General features: G+C 55.2%; 6 protein-coding genes across 8 annotated transcripts; 4 read left to right on the top strand and 2 right to left on the bottom strand.

Annotated features, from left to right (window-relative positions):
• Window positions 1-1398: 1398 nt before the first annotated feature.
• Window positions 1399-2454, top strand: CNR2 (cannabinoid receptor 2; the record flags this gene model as incomplete). Its single annotated transcript, XM_079546108.1, has 1 exon — window positions 1399-2454. The coding sequence occupies one exon, from the start codon at window positions 1399-1401 to the stop codon at window positions 2452-2454; it is 1056 nt and encodes a 351-aa protein (XP_079402234.1).
• A 973-nt stretch (window positions 2455-3427) lies between these two features.
• FUCA1 (alpha-L-fucosidase 1) lies at window positions 3428-7980 on the top strand (the record flags this gene model as incomplete). The annotated part of the gene is made up of 8 exons (XM_079546174.1): window positions 3428-3771; window positions 4107-4241; window positions 4451-4588; window positions 5252-5357; window positions 5663-5863; window positions 6074-6264; window positions 7034-7133; window positions 7840-7980. The coding sequence occupies 8 exons, from the start codon at window positions 3428-3430 to the stop codon at window positions 7978-7980; spliced, it is 1356 nt and encodes a 451-aa protein (XP_079402300.1).
• Window positions 7981-8507: 527 nt separating this feature from the next.
• HMGCL (3-hydroxy-3-methylglutaryl-CoA lyase) lies at window positions 8508-11772 on the top strand (the record flags this gene model as incomplete). Of its 3 annotated transcripts, none has more annotated exons than XM_079546129.1 (9): window positions 8508-8558; window positions 8786-8860; window positions 8972-9079; window positions 9425-9520; window positions 9859-10007; window positions 10600-10663; window positions 10946-11134; window positions 11256-11381; window positions 11558-11772. In XM_079546129.1, 9 exons carry the CDS (start codon window positions 8508-8510, stop codon window positions 11657-11659), a joined length of 960 nt encoding a protein of 319 aa, XP_079402255.1. The 3 variants fall into 3 exon arrangements, with proteins under 3 accessions (XP_079402255.1, XP_079402254.1, XP_079402256.1); XM_079546128.1 differs by lacking the exon at window positions 8508-8558 and adding an exon at window positions 8655-8705; XM_079546130.1 differs by lacking the exons at window positions 8508-8558; window positions 10600-10663; window positions 10946-11134; window positions 11256-11381; window positions 11558-11772 and adding an exon at window positions 8655-8705 and having other exon boundaries at window positions 8786-8818; window positions 8996-9079; window positions 9859-10011.
• A 632-nt stretch (window positions 11773-12404) lies between these two features.
• On the top strand, window positions 12405-14235 carry GALE (UDP-galactose-4-epimerase; the record flags this gene model as incomplete). Its single annotated transcript, XM_079546173.1, has 10 exons — window positions 12405-12525; window positions 12596-12711; window positions 12803-12916; window positions 13016-13192; window positions 13273-13386; window positions 13469-13535; window positions 13613-13698; window positions 13789-13866; window positions 13990-14104; window positions 14180-14235. The coding sequence occupies 10 exons, from the start codon at window positions 12405-12407 to the stop codon at window positions 14233-14235; spliced, it is 1044 nt and encodes a 347-aa protein (XP_079402299.1).
• Window positions 14236-17202: 2967 nt separating this feature from the next.
• LYPLA2 (lysophospholipase 2) lies at window positions 17203-19721 on the bottom strand (the record flags this gene model as incomplete). The annotated part of the gene is made up of 9 exons (XM_079546117.1): window positions 17203-17253; window positions 17368-17544; window positions 17641-17742; window positions 17900-17973; window positions 18220-18290; window positions 18454-18501; window positions 18640-18705; window positions 19260-19291; window positions 19644-19721. The coding sequence occupies 9 exons, from the start codon at window positions 19719-19721 to the stop codon at window positions 17203-17205; spliced, it is 699 nt and encodes a 232-aa protein (XP_079402243.1).
• A 2110-nt stretch (window positions 19722-21831) lies between these two features.
• Window positions 21832-23257, bottom strand: PITHD1 (PITH domain containing 1; the record flags this gene model as incomplete). The annotated part of the gene is made up of 6 exons (XM_079546104.1): window positions 21832-21933; window positions 22096-22204; window positions 22353-22457; window positions 22798-22875; window positions 22961-23004; window positions 23075-23257. The coding sequence occupies 6 exons, from the start codon at window positions 23255-23257 to the stop codon at window positions 21832-21834; spliced, it is 621 nt and encodes a 206-aa protein (XP_079402230.1).
• Window positions 23258-24473: the final 1216 nt, after the last annotated feature.

Genomic DNA, 24473 nt, shown 5'->3' with positions numbered 1-24473 from the left:
TTGTACCAGGTTAATGGAGGAAACTGTCCTAGAACAGTCAGTATGGTGGTTATTTTGCCACTATAACCAGTTTCTCCTGATGCAACACTGCACAGGGGACAGCGCTTTGCTTACCTACAGGCACTTGCTTTTTGTTCAAGTGGTTTCCCATCTCCTCAGCGTAGAGACATAGAATCATTAAGGTTGGAAAAGGCCTCCAAGATCATCAAGTCCAACCATCCACCTGTCATTTCCCCAGTAGACTGTGTCCTGTAGTACAATATCTAAACATTTCTTGAACACAGCATTGTAGTGTTCTTTGGACACTACATAAATGCAGGTATGGAGAATTTAAGAAAGGGAAAGCCGTTTGCAATTAATAGATATCAAAGTAGAGTTTGCTTAAGTGATGTCTTGGTTTGGATGGCAAGGTTTTGCTGAGGGAGTTTTGGGTCCCCAAGGGCCCTGGTGAGTCCCTAGATGTGTCAAAACCCACCTGGCTGCACAGTGCACTCCTCTGGGGAGACAAGGGCTGTCAGATTTGATAATGGCATCGAGCAACTACTGCTGCATTTGTAATGTTCTGTGAAGAGCTGCAGGAAACATGAGATGCTGAAGTTGGAGTGCAATAGCTGTGGTCCTGTGTGGTTGCCCCATGCCAGAAAACCTGACGTAAGAGGAGAGCAGCTTGCTGCAATGCTAAGCCATATTTCATCCCAAGGTCCAGAACTACTCCAGTCCAATAAGCCAAGAAATGCAAATCAGGATCAAAATGCTCTGGGTGTAACAAGCAACTGAATACCCTGCAGCTGCCAATGTTTGTTTCCCAGTGGGCAGGTGGGAGGAAAGTGTGGGGTCAGGGTCTTCTCAGTGGGTTCTGCACAATATCACAGGCTGATGGGTGTTTGCAGCTGCTGCAAAGCACAGGAACAACGGCAGCAGTCAGAGGAGTGGGTACTCAGTGGGGAAGGAAGTAATGGAGACAAGTACAAACATCTCTTGCTGCTTAAATGTGGTGGATGTGGTTTTCTAGAGTGTTGGTCTCTGCTATCTGTTGTAGCCTCCAAAGACATCTGCTGTCCTTGATGAATGAGAACAAGCTCTTCAGTGTGGTAAAAATGAAGGGATCTGAATGCATTAAACTGCAGAAGTGTAGAGAAAAATGGGACTTGACTGCCACAGCATGCACTGAGTTGCTCTGCACCCCCAGCAGGCATTTCCCCATCACACTACATTTCCTTGAGAGTAGGTTGCAACAGGATCATCTCCTTTTGTGTAAAAGGAGGGATACCACCAAGGGAACTGAATTTACTAATTGTAGTGTTCCCATCCCTCACCTTCCCCTCAATCTTTTTCAGAGCGTTTGGAGTACAGGAAGCCAAAACTCTCCCTGCACGTTCCTGGCTCCAGTTAAGTATAATGGATAACTGTGAGATATATGAAAATACCTCCAAATGCACTGCGAGCTCCAAGAGCATAGAATGCTTCATGGTGCTCAGCACACAAGCACAGAAGATCAGCATTGCCACACTTTGTGGCCTCTTTGGAACACTGTGCATTTTTGAGAACTGTCTGGTGCTTTACCTGATCTTCTCCTCCTCTGGCACAAGGAGAAAGCCTTCTTACATCTTCATCAGCAGCCTGGCCTTGGCGGACCTCTTGGCCAGCATCATCTTTGTAGGAAGTTTTGTTAACTTCCATGTCTTTAATGAAATTGATTCTTCTAAAGAATTGTTCCTGCTGAAGCTGGGAGGGGTGAACACATCTTTCACGGCCTCCCTGAGCAGCTTGCTGCTAACAGCCCTGGACCGCTACATCTCCATCAGCCGCCCCTCCAAATACAAGCTGCTTGTGACAAGAAAGAGAGCGTGGACAGCGCTAGGAGTGCTCTGGCTGGGATGTGTGGCCAATGCCTTCCTGCCTCTGATGGGCTGGAACTGCTGCACACTCAACTCAACCTGTTCCGAGCTGTTCCCTTTTGTGGACAATAATTATCTGTTCACTTGGATCTGTCTTGTCTTGATTTTGCTGGGGTGTATTGTCTGCGCCTACTCACATGTGCTGTGGAGGGCTCACCAGCATGTGGCATACATGGAGAAACACCAGGGGCATGTGGGAAAGCAGAACGCCAGGATGAGGATGGACATCATGCTGGCCAAGACCCTCGTCATGGTGCTGACCGTCCTTGTGCTGTGCTGGTTGCCGGCCCTAATTCTCATGATTTACAGCATCTTTGTGAGTCTGAACAATCACCTGCGCAAGGTGTTTGCCTTCTGCTGCACCCTCTGCCTACTCAATTCTATGGTGAACCCGATTATTTATGCCCTGCGGAGCAAGGAGCTGTATTGCTCCCTGAGGATGCACCTTTCCCGATGCAGGAGGCAGCTGAGGACCTCAAATGACAGCCCGAAAGCAGAGAGCGCTCACAGGTCCTCCATGATAGAGACCATCTGTGAGGACATACATGCCATGTAGGGATGCAGTGCCAGGAAGTCTGAGCTCAGCTGGAGTGTGGATCATTTCTCTTTCGGATTGTTTTTATTTTCTGTCCTTGTAGAAATCCTGGGAGATGACAGATCGGGTCGTGGAGTCAGCTCCTACTGATGCTTTCTAAGACACCGGGACACCAAATGCCCAGACCTGTACAGACTGCCATTCCCAGGACTGCCAAGACCCGGTGCCATGCCATGGTGTGCTGCACACAAAGCAGAGGGTGATGCCATACCTCGGAACAGCAAATCCTGTCTGCCTGCCAGTAGCTACCTGACACTTTTCCTTGTGCTCAGTTATGTCTGCCTCAGCATTTCACAAAATGTTGTCCCAGCCCTTTGCTTGGCACGGGCAGAGTTACACAAGCACTGCCAGCAAAGCTCTAGCAGCACATCACTGCATAGTAACAGTACACCTATTTATTCCTGCCTTGCAGACTTACAGAAACTTAAATCTCAGCCACACATTGTTGGATGTTATACAATTAAACATTAAAGAAATGTTTCAGCCTTTTCTTCCACTAGCCCCTAAGGCAACAGATTCTTTTGCAAATCACACAGAAGCAGCAGCTTTGGCTGTAAAACCTACAGGGCCCTTCACCAGCGCCCTGAGGACCACAGGGCTGCCTCAGGGACAGGCCTGCCTGTGCTGTCTGGGCAAGGGAGCGAGGCCCTTGGACTCTGCCCTGGCTCAATTGGAACACGCAGGCGACTCGACCCGGGAGTGAGGGACCTCAGGAAAGCTGAAGTGCCAACCCTTCAGCCTTCCCTTCCTCCTCACAGAGTGCAGGCAGCAGTCACGGACGCGCCGCGGGGCAGAGGCGGGTGAGGAGGCGGAGGGCAGCCTCCGGCCTCGCCGCCGGGCGGCCCGCAGCCTCGAACTGCGGGCTCTGGGTTGCGACGGCGGGAGCCTTTGCCTCGGTAGCCATGGCGGCGGCCGCGTGACGTCAGGCGGCAGCATGGCGGCGGGCGGGCTGCTGTGGCTGGCGGCCGCGCTGGGGCCGGGGCTCGCCGCGCCGCGCTACAGCCCGGACTGGGCCAGCCTGGACGCACGGCCGCTGCCCGCCTGGTTCGACCAGGTGAAGGTTGGGGTGTTCGTGCACTGGGGCGTGTTCTCCGTCCCGGCCTGGGGCTCCGAGTGGTTCTGGTGGCACTGGCGGGGGGAGCGCCGCGCCGACTACGAGCGCTTCGTGCAGCAGCGCTTCCCGCCCGCCGCCTCGTACGCGGACTTCGCGCCCCATTTCACCGCCCACGACTTCCAGCCCCGTGAGTGGGCTCGGCTCTTCCGGCGGGCCGGTGCCAGGTCAGTGCGCAGCACCGGCCAGGTGGCACCGGTGGCTGCGGTCCGTGAGGGGATGGGGCCGCGTCGGGGGGTCCGTGAGGGGATGAGACCATTTCTGGGGATCCGGAAGGGACTTGGGTCCCTGACAGCCGTGCCTGAAGTGCCGCAGAGACCCATTTTAAAACTTGCTATTCATGTCATCTCTTTTTAATTTTAAGGATAATGAAAAGGGCTTCTAACGAGGACCCCTCACGGTGTGGTTTCTCAGTTCCTTGCTTTCGTAGTTTTGGATTTGGCAGTGAGGACTGGGGATAACTCAGCTCCTTTGTCACCCTGATCCAGAGCCTTTCCCTCAGGTACGTGGTGCTGACCACAAAGCACCACGAAGGCTTCACCAACTGGGGGTCTCCTGTGTCCTGGAACTGGAATTCTTTGGACACAGGGCCCCACCGCGACCTCGTGGGAGAGCTGGGACAGGCGCTCAGAGAGAAGTATGGCTACACTTTGCTGCTTTGTCATCTTCATGCACTGAATTCTCTTGGCTGTTCTTGGCAAACAGCAGAAAATGATGAGTTTGATATGAAAACATTGCTTGCAAAGTCACGAAACTGTGAAATAATAATGCCAGTAATCTACTCTACACTGATTCTCAATCCCTGCTGCTGGCCTAACTCTTTCCTTTGTGTTTTCTATCCTTCAGCAACTTACGCTACGGACTATATCATTCTCTGTTAGAGTGGTTCAACCCTCTCTATCTGTCTGACAAAGAAAGCGGCTTCAAGACCCAGAACTTTGTTTTAAAGAAGACAATGCCAGAACTCTATGATCTTGTCTTAAAGTAAGAGCTGCAACTAGTCAGGATGCAACAGCAGTTCTTGGCTTTCACACTATCTAGAAAGATGCTAAGTAGATGCAGAGAACAGAGATGACAAATGCTAATTTTTGCCAAAGGAAATCTGTTTACTTAGCAGTAATGATTTGAGGTAATTAAAAAAGGGGTTCACGTTTGCCTTGTCAGTAATCTAACTTGTACAGTAAGATAGGGGCAGATCTTGCGTGCAAGAGAAATGCCCTTTAATGCTGCCTTTTCTGAGAGCAGCTCTGAAAAAGCAGCAAGCTGTTTAGTAAAGTAGAAGAGCAATTTTGCTGTGAATCTGCATCCCTCCTTTGATTTCCCAGTTGACCAAACTACCAGGCTTGGACACATGCTGCTCACAGTAGCCATTGTAGCAGGTAAAGGATGTACCTCATAACTGCCTCTAAGATGCAGTCTTTTGTGTTTGGAAGAACTGCATCCTGTGCTTTGAGCCATGATAATCACTCTGCTGCTACAAGAAAGTCACTTGCAGCTTTTTCTGGAGCGGGAAGTGGTAGCACGAACCTCCTGGTAATGTCAAGTGATGGGAAATGAAAGTGACTCCAGAGACAAGAAACTCTGAAGTGCTTCTTTTGGGGTAGGAGCAGATAAGCCATTCGGAAATAATGTTAATCTCTCTGTTAGGTATGAACCAGATTTGATTTGGTCAGATGGAGACTGGGAAGCTCCAGACTCATACTGGAATTCTACCTCCTTCCTTGCCTGGCTGTATAACGACAGTCCTGTCAAGGTAAAACCTTCAGCTGTCCCTCATGGCCTGCAGCACTGTATAGGTGTGGAAGGTATGGCAGCATGGAGATATGAATGCGATCAAATGAGTAACCTTCTTGGCAGGTGCCAAACTTGTTTTATTCTTTCACCAGAATTAAAAAGTCCACATTGTGCTTTTAAGAGAAGCCTCTGGGATTCAAATCCCAGGGGATAAGTACTTGGCCTGCTAACTTAGATGCCTCAGGTAACTCAGGACAGATGGATGCAAGCTGAAAAAGTCCCAGACAAAACCTTCTCTTTTCTGAGCTACGTTTCTTCTTCCAGGATACTGTTGTTGTGAACGACCGTTGGTGTAATAATTGCTCCTGCCATCACGGAGGCTTCTACAACTGTGCTGACAAATACAAGCCAGGGACCCTGCCTGCTCACAAGTGGGAGATGTGCTCCTCCATTGACAAGCTCTCCTGGGGTTATCGAAGCAACATGCACATTGATGAGTTAATGGATGTAGCCAGTATCATCAAGGTAAGAAATCAGAATTCAAATGAACAGGTGTGGGAGTTAACCAAGTATTAAAGATTTCTTTCATTCTGCTACATGGAAAAAGATCTGGCATGGGCTTCGTACAGGCAAGTGGAGCTAAAGGAGCGTTTCATGAGGACAGAGCACTCCTTGAGTTTCTTTGTTGTCAGAAGTGAAGAAAATGCAATTGTGACCTTAATTTGTCTGCCACAGGAGCTAGTGCAAACTGTGAGCTTTGGAGGCAACTACCTTCTCAACGTGGGGCCTACAAAAGAGGGAGTGATTGTTCCCATCTTCCAAGAAAGGCTTCTGGCCCTCGGGAGATGGCTGGGCACAAACGGGGAGGCAATTTATGAGTCAAAGCCATGGAGAGTACAGATGGAGAACAGCACAGACACCATCTGGTAAGGACTCCATTGCTCAGCTGGGCTGGGACTTCCAAAGCTGATGCTGCTTCTTAAATTTGGCATTTTCTGAAGGGTTGCCATTAGGCACAGGTGGCCTTTAGGTGATATCCTAGAGCTGGAGTGCTCACTTACTGCCACATGTAATCTAAGGAGCATCATGTGGAAAGAACGGAATAAAATTCAGATCTTCAGCCATCTTATGTGATTTAAAAAACAGTCGTTCTTTGAAAAAAAAATCCATACCATTGCTGTCAGGACTGTTTTAAGTAGTGGTGATGGCTAGTTTCTTTCAATGCATATAATCTGAAAATGCAGTAATATTTGCTTTTAGGACATTAGATAACAGTCCTGCTCACTGTTACCCAACCATTGTACTTTCTGAGAAAAGCACAGTGAGTGAATCAATAGCCAGAAATGCTACAGAACAGAGCTTTTAGTTCTGAGTGTGCCCAAATGTGTTCAGTCTAGAAATGCAGAGCAATGACAAGATCAGCACATGGCAGCTCATCTGATGCATTGACCACAGTCTGAGGCAAGGACTGATGACATTTGCTTTTAGGCAGCATGTGTGGACTTTGTTTCTTTGTTTGGGTTTTATCAGCCAGCACTTTCTGATGGGTCCAAAGTGAGAGATTTTGGAATAAGGGGAAAGTAGGTGACCCCTGTGGAGTGACAGTGGGCAAGCCAGTGTTCTCATGCTGCCAGGTTGGGCCATGGTTGATTCTCTCTTGTGGGCTCTTTAGCTCAGTGAACCTTCCTGCCTTAGGTACACTTCCAAAGGAGCAGTTGTCTACGCCATCTTTCTGACCTGGCCTCAGAACAGTGTGTTGCAGCTGTCCGTGCCCATTCCATCCCCAGCCACACAAGTAAGGAACTTGAAGGAAAAAGACCTAATGCACTTTTGGAACCCACCTTGGGCACACATGGGCTGAGAAGGCCCAGCTTGACTTCTACAGGAGATAACATGAAGTTGTTATCCCTTCCTGATTGGTATGGGGTGCTTTCACCCACACCCTTGCAGCATCCTCTGTTATTCTTCAGGTTTGATCTCACTGTTTAACATGGAACAACAGACAGGGTGAGTTCATCTCCCATAGAATAGGTAGGAACATTTCTCCCTGCAACTGTTCGATCCTATTGACGCATGGAGGTAAAGTAAATAACAAGCCTCACACACAGAAGGGATCACTGGTATTACATCTCCAATTCAGATGAGGTACACTGACTTGCTAATTGTAAATGTAATTGTGACGCAAATGCTACTGTGCCCTTTGCTCTAAACAAACACAGGTAAAGCCTTCTCAGTTGCTTTTTTTTTCTTTTTTTTTTTTTCTTTTTTTTGGGGGGGGGTAGGGGGGCAAGCCACCCAAAACCCAGCACACTGCAGTCAAATGTTTGGCCCAAAAATATCCCTTATGCTGTCATTTGTGTTTCCACCACTCTGAACGGTGGGTGGAAAAGTACAGGGCTGCCTCGAATGTGTGGCAAGTGCTGCAGATGTAGGGACTGGTGTCCTGCAGTGTTCAGCGTCCATCTGAGCTGCAACTAAGTGTCCCCGTGCCCTTTCTGCAGGTGACGATGTTGGGTTTTGCAGGAACTCTGCAGTGGCAGCAGCGTCTGGGTGAAGGGCTGCTCGTGACTTTGCCCTACGCACCTCCGTCTCCTGAGCGCTCGCAGCCAGGTTGGGCTGTTCGGCTGGAGGGGGTGCAGTGACAGCCACAGGGTGAAAGCAGCCCCCTGTCTTTTCGACTGAGTCTCAGATGAGTTGTTCATTCACTGTTAAATAAATGGTTTTTCAAGACAGGATTTCTCTTTGAGCCATTCTGTGAGGCATCACCAGGCCTTGCTGCGAAAAAGGGGTCTTGGTCTAAATCTGAGCCTCCGCCCCACTGCTGCTGGGGCTGGGGGAGAGGCTGCGTGGGGGCCAGGGGGCGAGGCCGGGCAAGGGCTGGCACGGGGCAGCCCATCGCGTCCCGGCACCGTGTCAGCCCGCGCGGTGCTCCGCGTCCCAGTGGAGGCGGACGCGCTCGGAGATCTGCGGCGGCGTTTCCCCATTCGCGGGCTGCGGTACGGCCCGCGCTGACGGCCCTGGCACGGGGGGCCCCCCGGTGACGCCGCGCGGGGCGGCCCAGGGCAAACACGGGCTGTTTGCTCAGCGGCGCGGCGTGCGGCTATAAGAGGCGGCGCTCGGCGCATCCCGGACGCATCCCGAGCGCGGCCCGAAGCGCCCTCAGCGCACAATGCCGCGCTTCGCAGCAGGACCGCTGTCATGTGACACCACCCGGCGCCAGGTACCGGCACACTCTGGCGCCGCTCTCACGTGACTGCAAAGCTCCGCCCGCTTCTAAGCACGTGGCAGCTGTCACGTGAGGGGAGTTCGGGCAGCCATGGCGGCGGCGCGAAAGTTGCTGCCGCGCTGGGCCGTGTCGATGCGGGCGGTGAGCGGCGCCGGGTCGGGGGTGGGCGGTTTGTTCCGGTTCGGTGCGGTCCCTCATGCTGCCCTTCTCTCTGCCCTCAGGTCAGCACCGCGGCCTTCCCGCAGAGAGTGAAGGTGGTGGAGGTGGGGCCGCGCGACGGGCTGCAGAATGAGAAGGTACCGCCGGGGCGGGTGCGAAGGGCTCTGTGCGACGCGCGGGCACCGCCGTGTTTGCTTGGTTTGCGCAGCGGCTCAGGTCTCATCCCCGCTCTACTCCCCTTTCCTCAGAGCGTGGTGCCGACGCCGGTGAAGATCCGCCTGATCGACATGTTGTCGGAGACGGGGCTGCCGGTCATCGAGGCCACCAGTTTCGTGTCCCCGCGATGGGTGCCGCAGGTCAGCGTTGATGTGGGGTGGCAGCAGTGCGCTGCCAGGAGCACCCGGTTGATGTCGGACCCGGTGACGGGGCACAGGTCTCTCTTGCAGTGCCTCGTGCAGGCACCTGCAGTGCCCAAAGGCTTCCCTCCGTGCCCGAGGTGCACGCTCAGCTCAGGACGTAGCTCAGGTGCGCACAGCTGTGGTGGGCTGGAGACCTGCGGTGCACCTTAGGCACTACTTCCCCCAGTTTCCTGAGTGTTGTCGCTCCCTTTCATAGAAAGTGAATAATAATAACTTTAAAAAGTGTTATAAGTTGTGGAGTGGGTTGTCACCCTCAGAAATCTTTCCCTGTCTCCCTTGCAGATGGCTGATCATGCTGAAGTCATGCGAGGAATCAATAAGTTGCCTGGTGTGAGTTACCCAGTGCTGACCCCCAACTTGAAAGGATTCCAGGCAGCGGTAAGAGGTCACAGAGCCCCAGGGCTGCCCAGGAGGGAATACTTAAGCCGTGGTTAAAGGTGGAAAACACATCTGCAGCTCTGACAGGCAGCAGCTTCACATCATAGCTCCTCTACAAAGGGATCATTCTGCTGGGGAAACCTGTTGCTTATGATGGAGAATAACCCAATATATTTTATTAAAAATCATTTTTAAAAATTCAAATTTAATTTTTAATTAGGTTGTCCAGGGAAATACTGTGGGGAAAAAATAAAATGAGGGAACTGCGGTCTTGATCATACTTGTCATTTCCCTTGCAAGAGAAGTCATCTAACATGGTTAATGCTTTCTGTTGGCAGGTGGCAGCAGGGGCCAAAGAAGTGTCCATCTTTGGAGCAGCATCTGAGCTCTTCACGAAGAAGAACATTAACTGCTCCATAGAGGAGAGTCTGGAGAGATTCAGTGAAGTAATGAATGCCGCAAGAGTAGCCAACATCCCCGTCCGTGGGTAAGGAGAGTCCAGCGCCAAGCAGCCCAGGGGCAATGAAACTGCTCCAGGTTTCCACTTTGGAGTCTGACCCACGCAGCACTGGAGAGCGAAATTGCTTTTAAACTTCATTTTATGGGGAGGAGTGCCTCTGTCTGGATGAGTACAAAAAACAAGTGCGAGCTTTGTGCCTTGGGAGCGTTAATTTGAAAATGACAGCAAGCAGATACAATTTCAGGTGTTGGCTTGCTGTACTCTGGACAGCTTGTGATAGTTTACACTCTTCTGCTCATTTGTTCATTCTATCTTCAGCTTTATCAAATAATCTAAAATAATACTGGCTTCTTGGCAGACTGCACACTGAAATGCTTAGATATAAAACTCTCCTGGTCTGGCATACTTGTCTTATCTAACTTTTTATTTTTATGAAAAAAGTAATTGTAGAGTAACTAATGACATTAGTTTTGTCCACTGGAATGTGTGCTGACTTTTAAAATAGAAAATTAACTCTTCTGTTGTATAGTGAACACAAAATGCTGCACAAGCTCTGAACAACTTGGCTTGTATAATCTCATGCAGTTCTCTTTCTAAAGGTTTGCTTTTTTAACTATAGATATGTTTCATGCGTCCTTGGATGTCCCTATGAAGGGAAGATTTCTGCAGCTAAAGTTGCAGAGGTGAGTTCATAAACATAACCAGAATTTCTGGGATGTTTTTGGCTCCTTCTGGACTCTGATGGCTGGAGAATGTATTGAACCATTAAACTAAAGATTGGGGGAAGAGACGGAGAGAGGTTGCAGCTATCTAGGCTGCCTAGCTGATATGGATGGGGACATTGGGCAGGTGAATGTTTCCAGAGAAGAGTCTACTGGCATGCTATGGTTCCTCTGTACTGCTCTATCCAGCTCTGGGGAAGGCCATGACAAAGCTGTCTTCTCATCGTCTTGGCTTTTGGGCAGGTCTCAAAGAAGATGTACTCGATGGGATGCTATGAGATCTCCCTTGGTGACACCATTGGCATCGGAACCCCAGGGAGCATGAAGGAGATGCTGGCAGCGGTCATGAAAGAGGTGCCAGTGGGGGCTCTTGCTGTTCACTGCCATGATACCTATGGGCAAGCCCTTGCCAACATCTTGGTGGCACTTCAGGTAGGATTCTTGCTTTGCAGCAGAGCACACTTGCTTGAGTTTCTTCTACTTTTGTTTGTGAACCATATGTTTTGGGAGCCTTTTATGTAAGGAGAATTTACTGAAAATGGTGTTTTTGCAGATGGGTGTGAGTGTGGTCGATGCTTCTGTTGCTGGCCTTGGAGGCTGCCCCTATGCCCAGGGAGCATCGGGAAATGTTGCTACAGAGGACCTGGTGTACATGCTGAATGGCCTGGGCATTCACACGGTAAGTGTGAGGGGCTTGAGTGCAGAGCTCAAGGACCTGGCACAGAGAGCCCTGGAGTAGGGCAGGGTACTGTGGGCCTTGTGCAACTTCGTGGCCCCACTGCCCTGTGCTGTGCCATGCTCCTGGGGCAGTGTTGTGGCAGTGGCACTGACCTTGTTCCCTCTGTGTCCTGGAAGGGTGTGGACCTGCAGAAGCTGATGGATGCTGGCACCTTTATTTGCAATGCTCTGAACAGAAGAACCAATTCCAAAGTGTCCCAGGCCTCATGCAGACTGTGATGTACACTTGATGTGGGTCAAGGACAGTGTAGCTGTTGTGCTAGCCCTGCTCCCTCCACGGTGCTGCCTTTGGGGCTCCTCCCAGGGCTGTAGCGGGAGAGGAAGTGCATAATCTGATGGAATCTCTGAAGAAATCAAAAAATGGGAATATTTTCCTGAGATGTGGGAGGAGAGGAGGGGGGGGAGAAGAGGCAGCTGCTGTGCAGCTGCGGGTGGTGGGCTCAGCACTAGTGTTGCATTGTGATTTGGGTACCAGGAGGAGCCAATGGCCTTCTCCGTGGTGCTCAGCACTGTGAGAACCTTCAGTATCTGTTGTAAGATACTTCTGAATACTCGGCGTAATAGACACGTTGTTTGATCTAAACTAATAAAGATGTCGTTTAACGATTCGAGATCGCTGCCGGGCTCCTGTTCCACTTGTGGCCTCCCGCCGCCGGGGGGGGGGGTGCACCCCGCTGCTTCCGGCCCCGCTTGCCGCTCGCCCCGCCAATGGCCGTAGCCGTTCAGGCGGAAGCTCCCACCCTCAGCGCCCGGCTTCCGGCCAGGCTGACACGTCCGCAGGTGGTTCGGAACGCGTGGCAGCGGGGGCGGGAGGCCCCGGCCGGCCCGGCCTTAAAGGCGGGGCGGATTTGGGCGGAGGGTGAGCGGCGGGATCGCGGCCCGAGAGTGGCTCCTTACCCCGCGGGTCGCTGGTGGTGATCTGTCCGGAGCGGGCCGGGCTCAGCTTCCCCCTTCCTCTGCAGCCATGGCGGAGCGCATCCTGGTGACCGGCGGCGCGGGGTATATCGGCAGTCACTGCGTGCTGCAGTTGGCCGAGGCGGGCTACGAGCCCCTGGTCATCGACAACCTCCGTAACGCCGCCAGAGGTACGCGCGACCCTGCCGGCTTCGATCCCTCCGATGCGGAGCCTTCGGACCCACCCCCCCTTCCCCCCAGGGCCCGGCGCGCTCCCCGAGAGCCTGCAGCGCGTGCAGCGCATCGCGCGGATGCCCATCGCCTTTCAGGAGCTCGACATTACGGACGGGGCCGCGCTGCAGCAGCTCTTCAGCACGGTGCGGCCGCTGCCTCCTGCCCCCCCGCGCATTGAATACCCCTGGGCGAGGACCGAGCTGCTATTGCCCTAACGCGTCTCTTCTCCCTCAGCACCGCTTCTCGGCCGTGATGCACTTCGCGGGGCTGAAGGCAGTGGGTGAGTCTGTGCGACAACCATTGGAGTACTACGGTGTGAACCTGACCGGCACCATTCGGCTGCTGGAGGTGAGTGGGAACGCGAGTGGGGCTGCGGCACGATGCGGTGCTGTGGGGCATGATGTGGTGCCGTGTGCTGGGCTCTGCAGTGCTGCTCTCCGCTCCTAGGCCATGGAAGCACACGGCGTGAGGAACATCGTGTTCAGCAGCTCCGCCACTGTCTATGGTGACCCACAATACCTGCCCCTGGATGAGAAGCACCCAGTCGGGGGCTGCACCAACCCCTATGGCAAGTCTAAGTACTTCATCGAGGAGATGATCCAGGACCTCTGTAAAGCAGAGAAGGTGCGGGGCTGGAGCATTGGTGTTATGTCACAGTGTGCTGGGGTTGGGGTCAGGGCTGCCATGTCTCTGTCTCTCCCCAGGGCTGGAACGCCATTCTCCTGCGCTATTTTAATCCCATCGGTGCCCATGAGTCTGGAATGATCGGAGAAGACCCTCAGGGCATACCCAACAACCTCATGCCCTATGTGGCACAGGTACTGCCCAGCAGGAGCTGCGGATTCACAGTGCTGTGTGTGGCAGAGGCTGAGCAGATTATGTGTCTGTTCCTCTGCACAGGTGGCAGTGGGGCGCCAGGAATTCCTGAGTGTGTTTGGAAATGACTATGAGACAGCAGATGGGACGGGTGCGTTACTGTGGATGGGTGGTGTGAAGCTGTCCCGTGACTCAGGAGGACTTTGTGCTCATCGCCTGTCCCCACAGGTGTTAGGGATTATATCCATGTTGTGGATTTGGCCAAGGGACACATTGCTGCTTTGAAGAAGCTCAAAGAGAGCTGTGGCTGCAAGGTATGAGAGTGGGGCTTGGGTGAACAAAGGGTGTCTGGCCCTCCTGCCTTTGCAGCAGGAGCTGATGTGTGTCCCTTGTCCTCCTCCCAGATCTACAATCTGGGCACTGGCACAGGCTACTCTGTCCTGCAGATGGTCCAGGCCATGGAGAAGGCCTCAGGAAGGAAGGTAGGTGCTGAGTCAGTGACTCCTGCAGTGTTCCCTGCCTGCTTGAGAAGCCCCCATGCCAGTGTTGGTGCCTTCTGCAGAGCCCTGGCAGTTCCCTGCCGCATAGTGCTGCTCTCCCTGCAGATCAAGTACAAGATCACGGGCCGGCGGGAGGGAGATGTGGCTGCCTGCTATGCTAACCCAGAGCTTGCTGAGCGTGAGCTGGGCTGGAAAGCTGCATTTGGCCTGGACAAGATGTGTAAGAACATCCCCGCTCCCATCTGCACCATGCCCACCTCCCAACCCTTCCCTCACTGTCTCTCTCCTTGTGCAGGCGAGGACCTGTGGCGCTGGCAGCTGCAGAATCCCACAGGATACAGCAAGAACTGAGCCCAGGTCCGAGGGCTCGTTCTACGGTCCTGGGTTCAGGGCCTGACCCCCCCCACCTGCCTCCATGCTTCCTCATCCTTACCCCGCCAGGTCCTCTGCATCTCACAGAACTGAGCCAAGGCCCAGCCTCACTTTCCAGAGCACTAAATCCCCTCCCAGAAACGTCTGGGACCTGGCACAGGAGGGCACTTGGTGGGGGTGCATACTGCAGGGGAAGATGTTTCCAGTGCTCCCACATGCAGTCTTGGGTGACCAAACTGTGGAGGAAATTGCCCATTCTTTATAGCCCCAGCCCTGGGACCTAAAAGGAGGCCTGGGCAAGGACCTCCCACCTCTTGCGTGGTCCCAGGCCTTCCTCTCTTCCCCCACAGGACCACAGTCTGAAGCCCCCCAAAGGACCAGCCCCTGCTGGCTGCCAGGGGCTCCCCTCCCTCCCCTTTAGGTGATTTTGGGGACCAAGTCTTGCCTGCTACGTGCTGCTGTGGGGCTGGAGGAGCCCCTGCCTGCAGCCGTGAGGGATCTGGTAGCTGGTTCTGCTTCCACAGTACCTGTGCAGCTGCTTCTGTAATCATGTTCCTAAAGATTGCTCAGGAGCAGGCTCTGCTTGGCTGTCACACACTGATCCTATTTATTACTGGCAGCAATACTGGCTCCCTTAGGAAATGATGACTCAGCTAGCCCAGTTTGCTGTCATGTAGATTAATAACTTATGTTACTAAATTATGAATAGAGCTTTTGATTTGTTTCTAAATAAATTTTCTTACTTTCTGAGTAGCAGCTCTGTTCTATGCCTGCTGCATCTAGGCCGAGCTGCTGGGGCACAGCCAGCGGAGAGTGAATGACAAACACTGCCAGCTCATATGGGAGAGGTTTATGATTTATTTACCTTGTATCTGACTCTGTGGACCACACACAAAAAGAGACCAGACGAGGAAGACAAAATAGAGCGAAAAAGAAGGAGAAAAAAAAAAAAAACCAACCCTAACAAGGGAAAGGTGTTTTAAGGAATGGAGAGAAGCCATTCTCCCTCCCTGGATCCTCAGCACAGCCCAGCTTAGCACGTGCTGCTCCCTGGGAGCAGGGAATGCGCTACAGAGCTGTGCCTGAGAATAGCCACGGCTCCACAGCCCCTGCTGGCCCCACCATGCGCCCAGTTCCAGTTCACAGCTGAGATCGGGCTGCCTACCCCCAAGCCTCACTCCCCTCCTCTTGCCAAGAGCAGGAGGGACAGGCTGCAGCAGTTTTAAACACACCAAGCAGAAGAAATAGCAGGACATAATCCCAAGCAAGGGGAAAAGCTGGGCTCCCCTCATGCCAGCAGTGTTTGCTGGTTTAAGACTTTCTAAAGGAAAAAACAGAAAGCCCAACACAACCCAAAAAACCAAGGATGGGTCTGACAGACCCGACTCTCCAGTAAGCAGGTTATTGCTTTGCACATCCCCAGGACTGCAACGAGGTTTCCTCTGTCCCACACAGCCCCCGGGCACAGCTGCAGCCACCAAGCAGGGCTGCGCAGGGCGAGAACAGAACAGACCCACAGAGGCAGAACACAGGGGAAGGAGCCGCACCCCGTGGCCCAGACAGGTTGGTTCGTTTCTTTTTGTTTCTTTTTTTAAAGAAGACAATGACAGCTCCAGCCCAGCGGGCCCAGCAGTGCTGCGGGCTCAGCCCGGGGAGGTGAGAAGGGCAGCACTGCTCAACAGCCTCTGCCCGTAGCCTGGCAGGAGGGGAGAGGGTGATGGAGCCCACCTGCAGCAGTGGAGGAGGTGACTCTGGGCTGTGCCCTTCCAGGCCAGGGAGAGGCACAGCTTCAGCTGGGTGAGGGGCACGGTGCTGGCCCTGGCCAGCCTGTGATTGTACACTGAAAGGCCAACACGGTCTCCACCCTTCACCCAGACCCAAGCAGCACAGAGACCTACCCCATGCTGCCCCACAGAACCAGCACAGCAGCTCCCAGGCATTAGATGCTGGTGAGGTAATGACTGGGAGCCAACCTGTTGCCTCCAGCCATGTCAGCTGGGGCCAGGATGCCTCATCCCACTCTCCACCTCCCTGAGCCAGCCAACCCAGGTCCAAAGGGAAGGAGACGTAGCAGCAAGAGACATTAAGGACCCATCCAGCACAGGGTAGGCATTGTGGCAGAGGTGCTAAGCAGCCAGCTGTAAACAGCAGCACCTGGATGCAGAGCTGGGCTGATGGAGGGTGAGATCCCTCTGGGCCCCCATCCAGGGCTGAAGAGGAGATTGTAAAAGCAAAGACAGGAAGAGGACGAAGGAGGTGATTATCTGTATGACACAGCTGCTGCTAGCCCATGGGAGTGTGCGTGTGCGACAGGGCAGGGGCCACAGCCCCATGCAGAGGTGTGGGAGCTGCACAGCTGTCGCTCTGCCAGCCCCTGGGGTTGGGGCAGCCTTTGACAGTACCAACCCAGAGCAGAGCCTCTCCCTGGGCCTTGAGGATTCTGCAGGAGAGTCCCGGGTTCCTGAGCTCTGACTGAAAACCCGTGAGTCACCTGAGTAGAGGGCGAGAGCAGCCATGAGGCCCTGTCCCGTGCCCGCCCCCCTCCTCCCGCTGCACCAGGCGTGTCCCACCCCTAACACTGTTACGGAAGAAACAAATAACAAAAACAACTGGCTTGCCCCACGCCAGCCCCACACACTGCAGTGCCTGAATGGGAAACTGAGGGAATGGTGGTCCCCACGGAAACTGCTCAGAGTGAGAGGAGAGAAAAGGTATCTCAAGGCTCGCCTTAGAGAGCTCCGACCTCAGCTCTGAGAGCAGCAGGGGGGCAGGGCACCCCCGGCAGAGAGGAGGCAGCGCAAGGAGATGGGAAGAGGTGGGGGCCAGACTGCGGTGGGAGGCAAGGGTGGGTGCCATGGCTTCCGTTTGCAGCAGACAGGTCACAGGGCAAAGATTGGCAGCTGCAACCTCGGCATCCTTCCCTGCGACAGTCTCGACTGGCTCTCCTTAGATCCGGGGCAGCAGCTTCTCGATGAACTCCTTCACCGCCATCATCTCCTGCAAGAGAGCAGAGCCCATCGCACCAGGGCTGCTCAAGGGCCATGCCCACAAACCGATTCCAAAGGTGTGGCTGCGAAAGCTCCTTCCCCTCCCTCTGCCCAAGGCACTGACCTGAGGACAGGAATTGTGCATCACACCAGGGTAGGTTTTGAACTGGACCTTGGCAGGGGTGACAACTGATTTCAGCTTCTCAGCTGTGAGGGCGCCGAAGCGGACAGGGATCATAGGATCCATCTCCCCATGACACTGCAGGATGGCAATGTCCTTGTTCATGCTGTTACTCGCTGCCTGCAACAAGGAAGAAGCACTTAAGGGTGCCCAGAGAGGGGATCCCGCAAAGGCAGGTGCCCCATAGACACGCAGGATAGCAGCAGGGCAGGGTACCTGTGGGAAGGCCTTGTGCAGTGGGAGCCAGCAGCTGAGCGCCACGATGCCAGCCAGCTGGTGCTGGCAGGTGAGAGCCGTGTACAGCGACAAGGCACCGCCCTGCAGTGAGGAGGAAGGTGTTGGCGCCACGTGGCCACACAGCCCCAGCTCTCGGCCCCTTCCCTGCCAGCAAAGCTCCTCCCCGTCTTTAGGAAGGAAAGAAGGGGCCCAAGCCCTGTGTCTGCCCTGCTCCAAAGCCCCATGCAGCTCAGCTCACCTGTGAGAAGCCTCCCAGGATGATGCGGTTGGGTGGGATTCCATTTTTCATCTCATGCTCGATAATTGCTTTAACTGGAAAACAACAGAGAAATGGTCACTAAAAGCAGGGGAGTTGACCAGCATTGCCTGAGGTGTGCACAGCACACAGGGACAGGCAGCCTCTAGAGGTCCCACAGACTGAATGAGTTTGGCTGCAGCCTGGGAGAAGTGGGCTGGAGCCACAGGGCAGGAGAAAGGAAGGAGAAGTAGAAACAAGACACCCGCCCCAGAGAAGGAGAGGCACCCAGGAGGCACCCAGAGGCATCCAAAGCCTCTTACTGCTCTCTGCAGCTTTCTTGATTCCGGCTTCATCTTCAGGTGCATCTGGAGTCAAGCCCATCAGGTCAAACCTGGAAGAAACAGCACAGTCAGCCCCAAGCCTCAGCCAGCACCCGGAGTGCAGAGGGAGAAGGGAGTTGGGTGCTCTTCCCCAATCCTTCTCACTCCCCACAATACCCCTCAAGGATTCCACCCTCTCTGGAAGACCTCACCTCTGCCATCCAAAGCACTCACCAGGAAGGCATCACCATTTTCATGTTCAGGGTTACTGGGATCCGGGGTCTGCAGAGAAAATAATTTGGATGTTTCAGGGAAACAAGAGGCAGAAGGGGCCCGCAGCTGCAGGACGTCTTTACCAAAGGACCGTGGCAGGCTGGGGCACCCACCCAGCCCTCCCAGGACCCCTTACCAATCACTTACGCATGAGGGCAAATGTACTTCACGTAGGGGAGGCGGATGGAGGAGAGAGCTTCAGCCCAGCTGTGTCTGGGGAGAGAGGAGAACAGAGAAGCCTGAGCACTTGGGGATGTCGATGAAGATGAGAGACTTCCCCTCAAGGATGCTCAGCTTTTATGCTCCTACTCCCTGGCCTCAAGCAGCTCAACCCTCACGAATCTCCAGCAGCACACAGCGCTCATTAGCTGGAGGCAGGAGAGCTGCCATCAGCAAGCAAAGGGGCAGAACCTCCTGTGCAGGGAGCAGTCTTTTGCTGCTGCTGTATCTCACACTGTCCGTTAAGGCAGCCTTGCACACTCACTCAGATACTCCTGGCCCTCCCAAGGATGGGAAAAAGTATGGCGCCTGTCTGTTTGTCTTAAAGCAGAAAAATCAAACCCATAGGGGATAGGGAGCATCATAAATATTCAAGCTCAAACTCAGACAGCCACTGGCCAGAGATTCCCTGTTTGGGTAGCACAAGCTCAGCTGCTGTGGCTGAGATCAAAGGCGCAGACACATCCCCGAGATGCTCTGTGCAAAGCAGCAAATGGCCAGGCCCACATCTGGCCACGTGACACAGATGCAGCCCCAGCAATACTCACCCTGTGTCTCCAAGGCCATGTAAAAAAATGACCTGTTAAATAAAGCAGAAAAACGAATTAGCTGATGTGATGACTGTGTACCAGGAGAGAGACAGGGACATTTAGTCACTAAGCAGCAGAGAATCAAACAGGCAGAAATTAGCTGACGCCAACGACATTCCTTTGCAGCTCTGAGCATTAAAGATGGGCGGGACAGGCACGCCATCCCCATAATCGCTGTGCCACAGGGCCCTGGGTGTCACCTTCCTCAGCCCAAGCCACCAAAAATCCCAGGAAACCCATCCTCACTGCTCCCCATCTAAGAGCAGAGCAGCCCCAGAGCCAGAAGGGCCGGAGGACAGAGGGGTGAGGTAGGAGGGGTCCCCACCAATGCAGCCCCCTTACCGCGGCAGTCTCCCGCTCTGCCCCTGAGACAGTCACTGCATCAGCGAGGAGGGGGACAGACATGTTGTTACCACACATACACCGAGAGACTCAGATACTGGCACCTGTGGGGCAGAGGGACAAAGGTGAGGTAGGAAAATAACTCTAAGCCAGCAAATGCTGCCCACATTGCAGCTCTGTAGACACACAGGAGCCAGGCGAGTAGGGCCACATGCTTGTGGGGCATGAAGAACATTAAAATTAGCTCAGTGACACCTTATAACCAAAGCTATTCCAGTGACAGCAGCAACATGGGCAGGGAGTAGCCTCAGCATTCTGACTCTTGGTGAGGCGAGGAGGAGCCTGACCCAAATCTGCAGCAGTGGGGAAGCAGGAAGCGCCAGAGCAGGCACGCAGCAATTTTTATGGGCATTGATGGCTGTGTAAGAGCTTCAGCTCCTTATGGAACCATCCAGGGACGAGCCAAGCTGTTAGTCCACAGACCCTGGGGCAGCAGAGCCCTCCTGTGCTGCCTGCACAGTTCATGCAAGGTGCTGTGCTTCACACAATAGGCACAACTCCCACCTCTGGCAGCAGCCCATGCTCAGCACTAACTAGATGAAGTGCGTCGGAAGCATCATCTCCTGGCTCCCATCGGGAACACAATCAGACTGCAGTGTACCCTGTCTGGGCTACGACCTGCATGGTTTGTCTCACTGAGCACTCTTCAGCTTATCCCCAGCTCCAACAAAAACACTGGAAGCTGGCAGATGCACGCCTACACACTGCCATGTGTACTCCAGGGTCAAAACAAGCAGACAAACAGCACCTGCCAAAATCCCTGGCAGCCACAGCCACAAATAACAGCAGCTCTCCTGTGGCCTTCTTGGGCACAACACAGCCAACACGAGGCAACAGGAGCTGCAATTCCATCAGATAGATAGCCTGAAAAGTGCTGCCCAGAGCAAACAGCACCGCAGCACAGTTGGGTTGGAAGAGACCTTAATGTTCACCCCCTCTGCCCCGTACAGTGGGCTGGCTACCCCACATCAGCTCAGGCTGCCGAGGGCCCACATAGCCCACCCCGGAGCTCTGCCGTCCCCACGGGGGTCTGGGGCAAAGAAAGAACCTCCAAGCGCTGCCCACAGTGCCGCACCCCACAGCGCCCACCTCCATCCCCCACGAGAGAACATCTGCGTGTTCCCATCCGCTGCCACGCGAACACCGCGACCCGCGGGGCCGAAAGGTGAGCAAGACCCCCCACCCCGGACCGCCAGAATCGGACGAGGCCGCGACCGCCCGCGACCGCCCCCGGACCTGCCGCTGAGCAGCGCAGGGTCACTCCGCTCCGACGGAAGTGGCAGCGGCGCCGCGAGGCGCTTAATGACCATCGCTTAATGATGGGCCGCGGCCCCGCCGCTCACGCAGGCGCAAAGCGAGGTCAGCAGCGGGAGGACAGGACGGGCCTGCGGGACAGCTTCTCCGGCTCCGACACGGCCGCGGCTCTCTGTGCAGATCGAGCGTCTGGGGACTGGCTACAGGCCGTTCCGGCGCAGCGCCTCGAGCCCGGGCACGGAGCGACGCCCCACGCGGCCCGCTCAGCGCCCGGACCGCCTCAGGGCGCGACCGCCTGGAACCTCCTCCCCCCCGTGCCCCGGCGTCTTTGGTACGATCTGCCTTCCCCCTCCCGCCCCGGTGGTTCCGGTCCAGTCCCGCCCCGTCCCGCACCTCCGGTCGGGCCGCCTGCGTGCTGCTCCCGGCCCCGCCGCGCTCCACCGGAACTTCCGCCCGCGGGGTGGCGGCCGGGGCAGCGCGACGGAAGTGACGCTGCCCCCGGGTCGGCCATCTTGGCTGCGCCCCGCCCAAGCCGGAAGTGGTCTTGGCCGGCACGTGGGGCAGCGCCGGAAAACGCGGCCGAGCGCCGCGACCTCCCATCGCTGCTGCTGCCCGGGGCTCCTGCGCACACACGGGAGAGGCAGCCGCGACCCGCCGCCCCCTCGAGCCCCGGTGAGGCCACTGCGGCTGCTCTGAACTCGGAAGCTTTATTGGCAATGAGAAGGGCACAGTTCAGCAGCAGAGTGGGCAGGCCCGGCCGTTCAGCACCGGCGCTCCACCCCGGCGCACCGGGGCACGGCCGCAGTCCCCGGGGCCTCGGGCACCGTCTCTGTCCGTGTCCGTTTCCAGCCCCAAGCACAGAGCAGTGCCACAGTCAAGAGATGCAGTGGCTCTGAGGGGTGACCTGCTGCAGCCGGTGGTCGGCTGGGTTGGGTGATGCTTCGTAGTTGCAGATGGTGACCTTGTGGCGGTGCGCCTGAATGGGGACATGTCAGTGGCACTTAATTCCTTCCTGCTCCCCACCTCACAGATCTATCTCAACCCTTCCCACCCCTTCCCAAGAGCCAGAGTTCAGCTTAAGCCCTGATTAAAGCTCTTCATGCACCAGTAGCGCAGTCCTGCTTGCCTTGGCTCTCACCTCCGTCCATTCTCCTTTCAGACCAATGTAAAATATCTTCATTGTCTCAGCTCCAAAGTTCTTTGGGAAGTACATGGAGAGGTCATGGACATTGGAGAAGCGAGCAATTCTGGAAGAAAACAGACCGACAGCAGAGCCTGCACACATCAGGCATGGAGCGAACAGCTGAGGTTGCAGATGCAGCTTTTCCCCTCCCCGCAGTGCATATCTGTCACCACCAGCAGCCATGGGCAGAACTGCACGGGCCAGGTCCATACTTGGTGGGGTACTCGAGCTGGCCCACAGGGTCGGGGTTGAGGCTGAACGTCTGCTCTGGCTCCCGGGCAGCATCATCAAAGGACATGTGAGGAATATTCTTGAACCTAGGAACAGACAGAAGAAACCCAGAAAGTTATTAAAGTGCAGTGTCACTAATGCGCTCCCTCCCCACATATTAATGCTTTCTGGATCCCCCTCAGCAATAAGGCAGTGCTTTGCCTTCTGCAGCAGAAATTACCAATGCCACCACAAAGCACCACCACAGTCCCAAGCACCAGGAGCAGGCTGGGTTCAGTGCAGCTCACAGCTGTGGCACGAGCAGCCACGTTCACTCACATACGAGCTCCAACTTCTTTCTCCTCGTGGCTCCGGGCTTCTGCCCAGTACCCAGGCACCGCATTGACCTGTAGCTAAAGAACAGCGCAGCCCAGCAGTGTTACTCACAGCCGCAGCTCAGAGGGGTGCGAGTCATCGTCCTCCCCCATCACGATGACGGCCTTCAGCTTCACGCTGCCTGTGAACCTGGTGGGAGGGAGCACAGCAGAGCGGTGACAGCGGGGCACCGCGGCCTCTCACCACCTCTCGCCCGCCCGGGCCGCGCACTCACGGGACGTTGAAGAGCAGTTCCGCGTCCTCGTCGCTCTCCACGAACTGCGGGCGGAAGAGCGGCTCAGGACGGGCCCGGCCTCACCGGCACCGCCCACACGCCCCGGTACCGCACCTGCTCGCGGTCGCCGCGATCCTCCCAGGCACGGAAAACGCGGGCGCCGCTACCCTCGCGTCGCTCGTTGAGGCACTGCAACCGCCCGCGGTCGATGCGCAGATGCAGGCCCCAGGCCGCGCCCGGCTCCCCGCCGTCCGCGCCGCAGCACCGGCAGCGCCCGGGCCCGTGTCCTTCCGCCATGCCCGCAGAGTCACGCCCACCCCGAGCCACGCCCCCCAAACAAACATCCGAGCCGCCCAATCACACCGCGCCCCCTGCAGGCATCGCTCGCCCGTCGGCCCCGCCCAAAAGCCGTGTGCTGGGGGCGGGGCCGCGCATGCTCAGAAAGGAACAGGCGGCCGGGCTTCCAGTGTTCGGGTTTTATTGAGACACGATTGTTCTTCTTTTTCATATAACTTATCTAATTAAAATATTCATCTTAGTTACCACAAAAAAAAAGAACATAGAAAACTGTATATACACATCGGGGACAAAAATACAAACACACGTCAGAGTCACCCCCACCCCGGCCGCAGCGGGGCGGGCAGCGCTGCTCGGGGCCGTCGCTGCAGCTGAACGGACTGCGCGAGGCCGAGGGCCGGCAGTGGGGGGATCCGACACCCTCCTGCCATGGGGCGTGGGATCCCTCCAGCTGGGAACAGGGGGACAAATGAGGATGGAGGAGGGACGGGTCCTAGGGGCTGGATATGGTCACAGCTCAGCACCTGCAGCCAGGCCCAAAGCCAGAGCTGTGCCCCAGGGTAAGAACCGGGAGCACAAGGGGCAGCAGAAGGTCGTGAATTGTCATGGAATTAGAAGTACAGCCAAATTAAATACAGCGAACTGCAGGAGCCGGGAGCAATTATCTTACAGCAGGATGCACTGAAATGCTACACTGTAACATTGAAGCACCTCGGACTGTAACAAACATACAGCACAGAAGAGGCTGAAAACACCTTCCCAAGACCTTCAACACAAGAAAAAACTCAACAGAGGACACTGAGAATGGATTAAAACAGAACAAAAGGAAGGAAACCAGAAGCAGCAGGGTCGTTCCTAAAGCCACCCAGGGAGGACACTCCCCAGAGAGGAGCCCTGGGCAGCGACCCCCAACCAGCAACCCCTACTGTCATCACCTGCACCTTTTTCACCCAAAGGCCTGGGGCAACAAACACAGCCCAGAGCCTCCCCTCTTCCCCAGCCCCCTGTGCACCACTCCAGCACTGTGCAAGCAGGTCCCACCTGCTTCCAGAGGCTGCAACTCTGCTCGCGCTGCCTCCAGCTGAGGCTGTTCCAAGGCAGATGTACCCCACCAGTGCTGTAAGGCTGCACGAGCCATAGCAGTGCTGCAGCGAGCCCTGGAATCACACCTCACACCCTGGCACCTTGCAATGCAGCCACCAGCTGGCATTGTGAG

The sequence above is a fragment of the Tetrao urogallus genome (genome assembly GCF_951394365.1).
Source record: "Tetrao urogallus genome assembly, chromosome: 23".
Taxonomy (NCBI): Eukaryota; Metazoa; Chordata; class Aves; order Galliformes; family Phasianidae; genus Tetrao; species Tetrao urogallus.
Note: the sequence above shows the minus strand (reverse complement) of the source record. Positions and strands in the feature narration are given on the sequence as shown.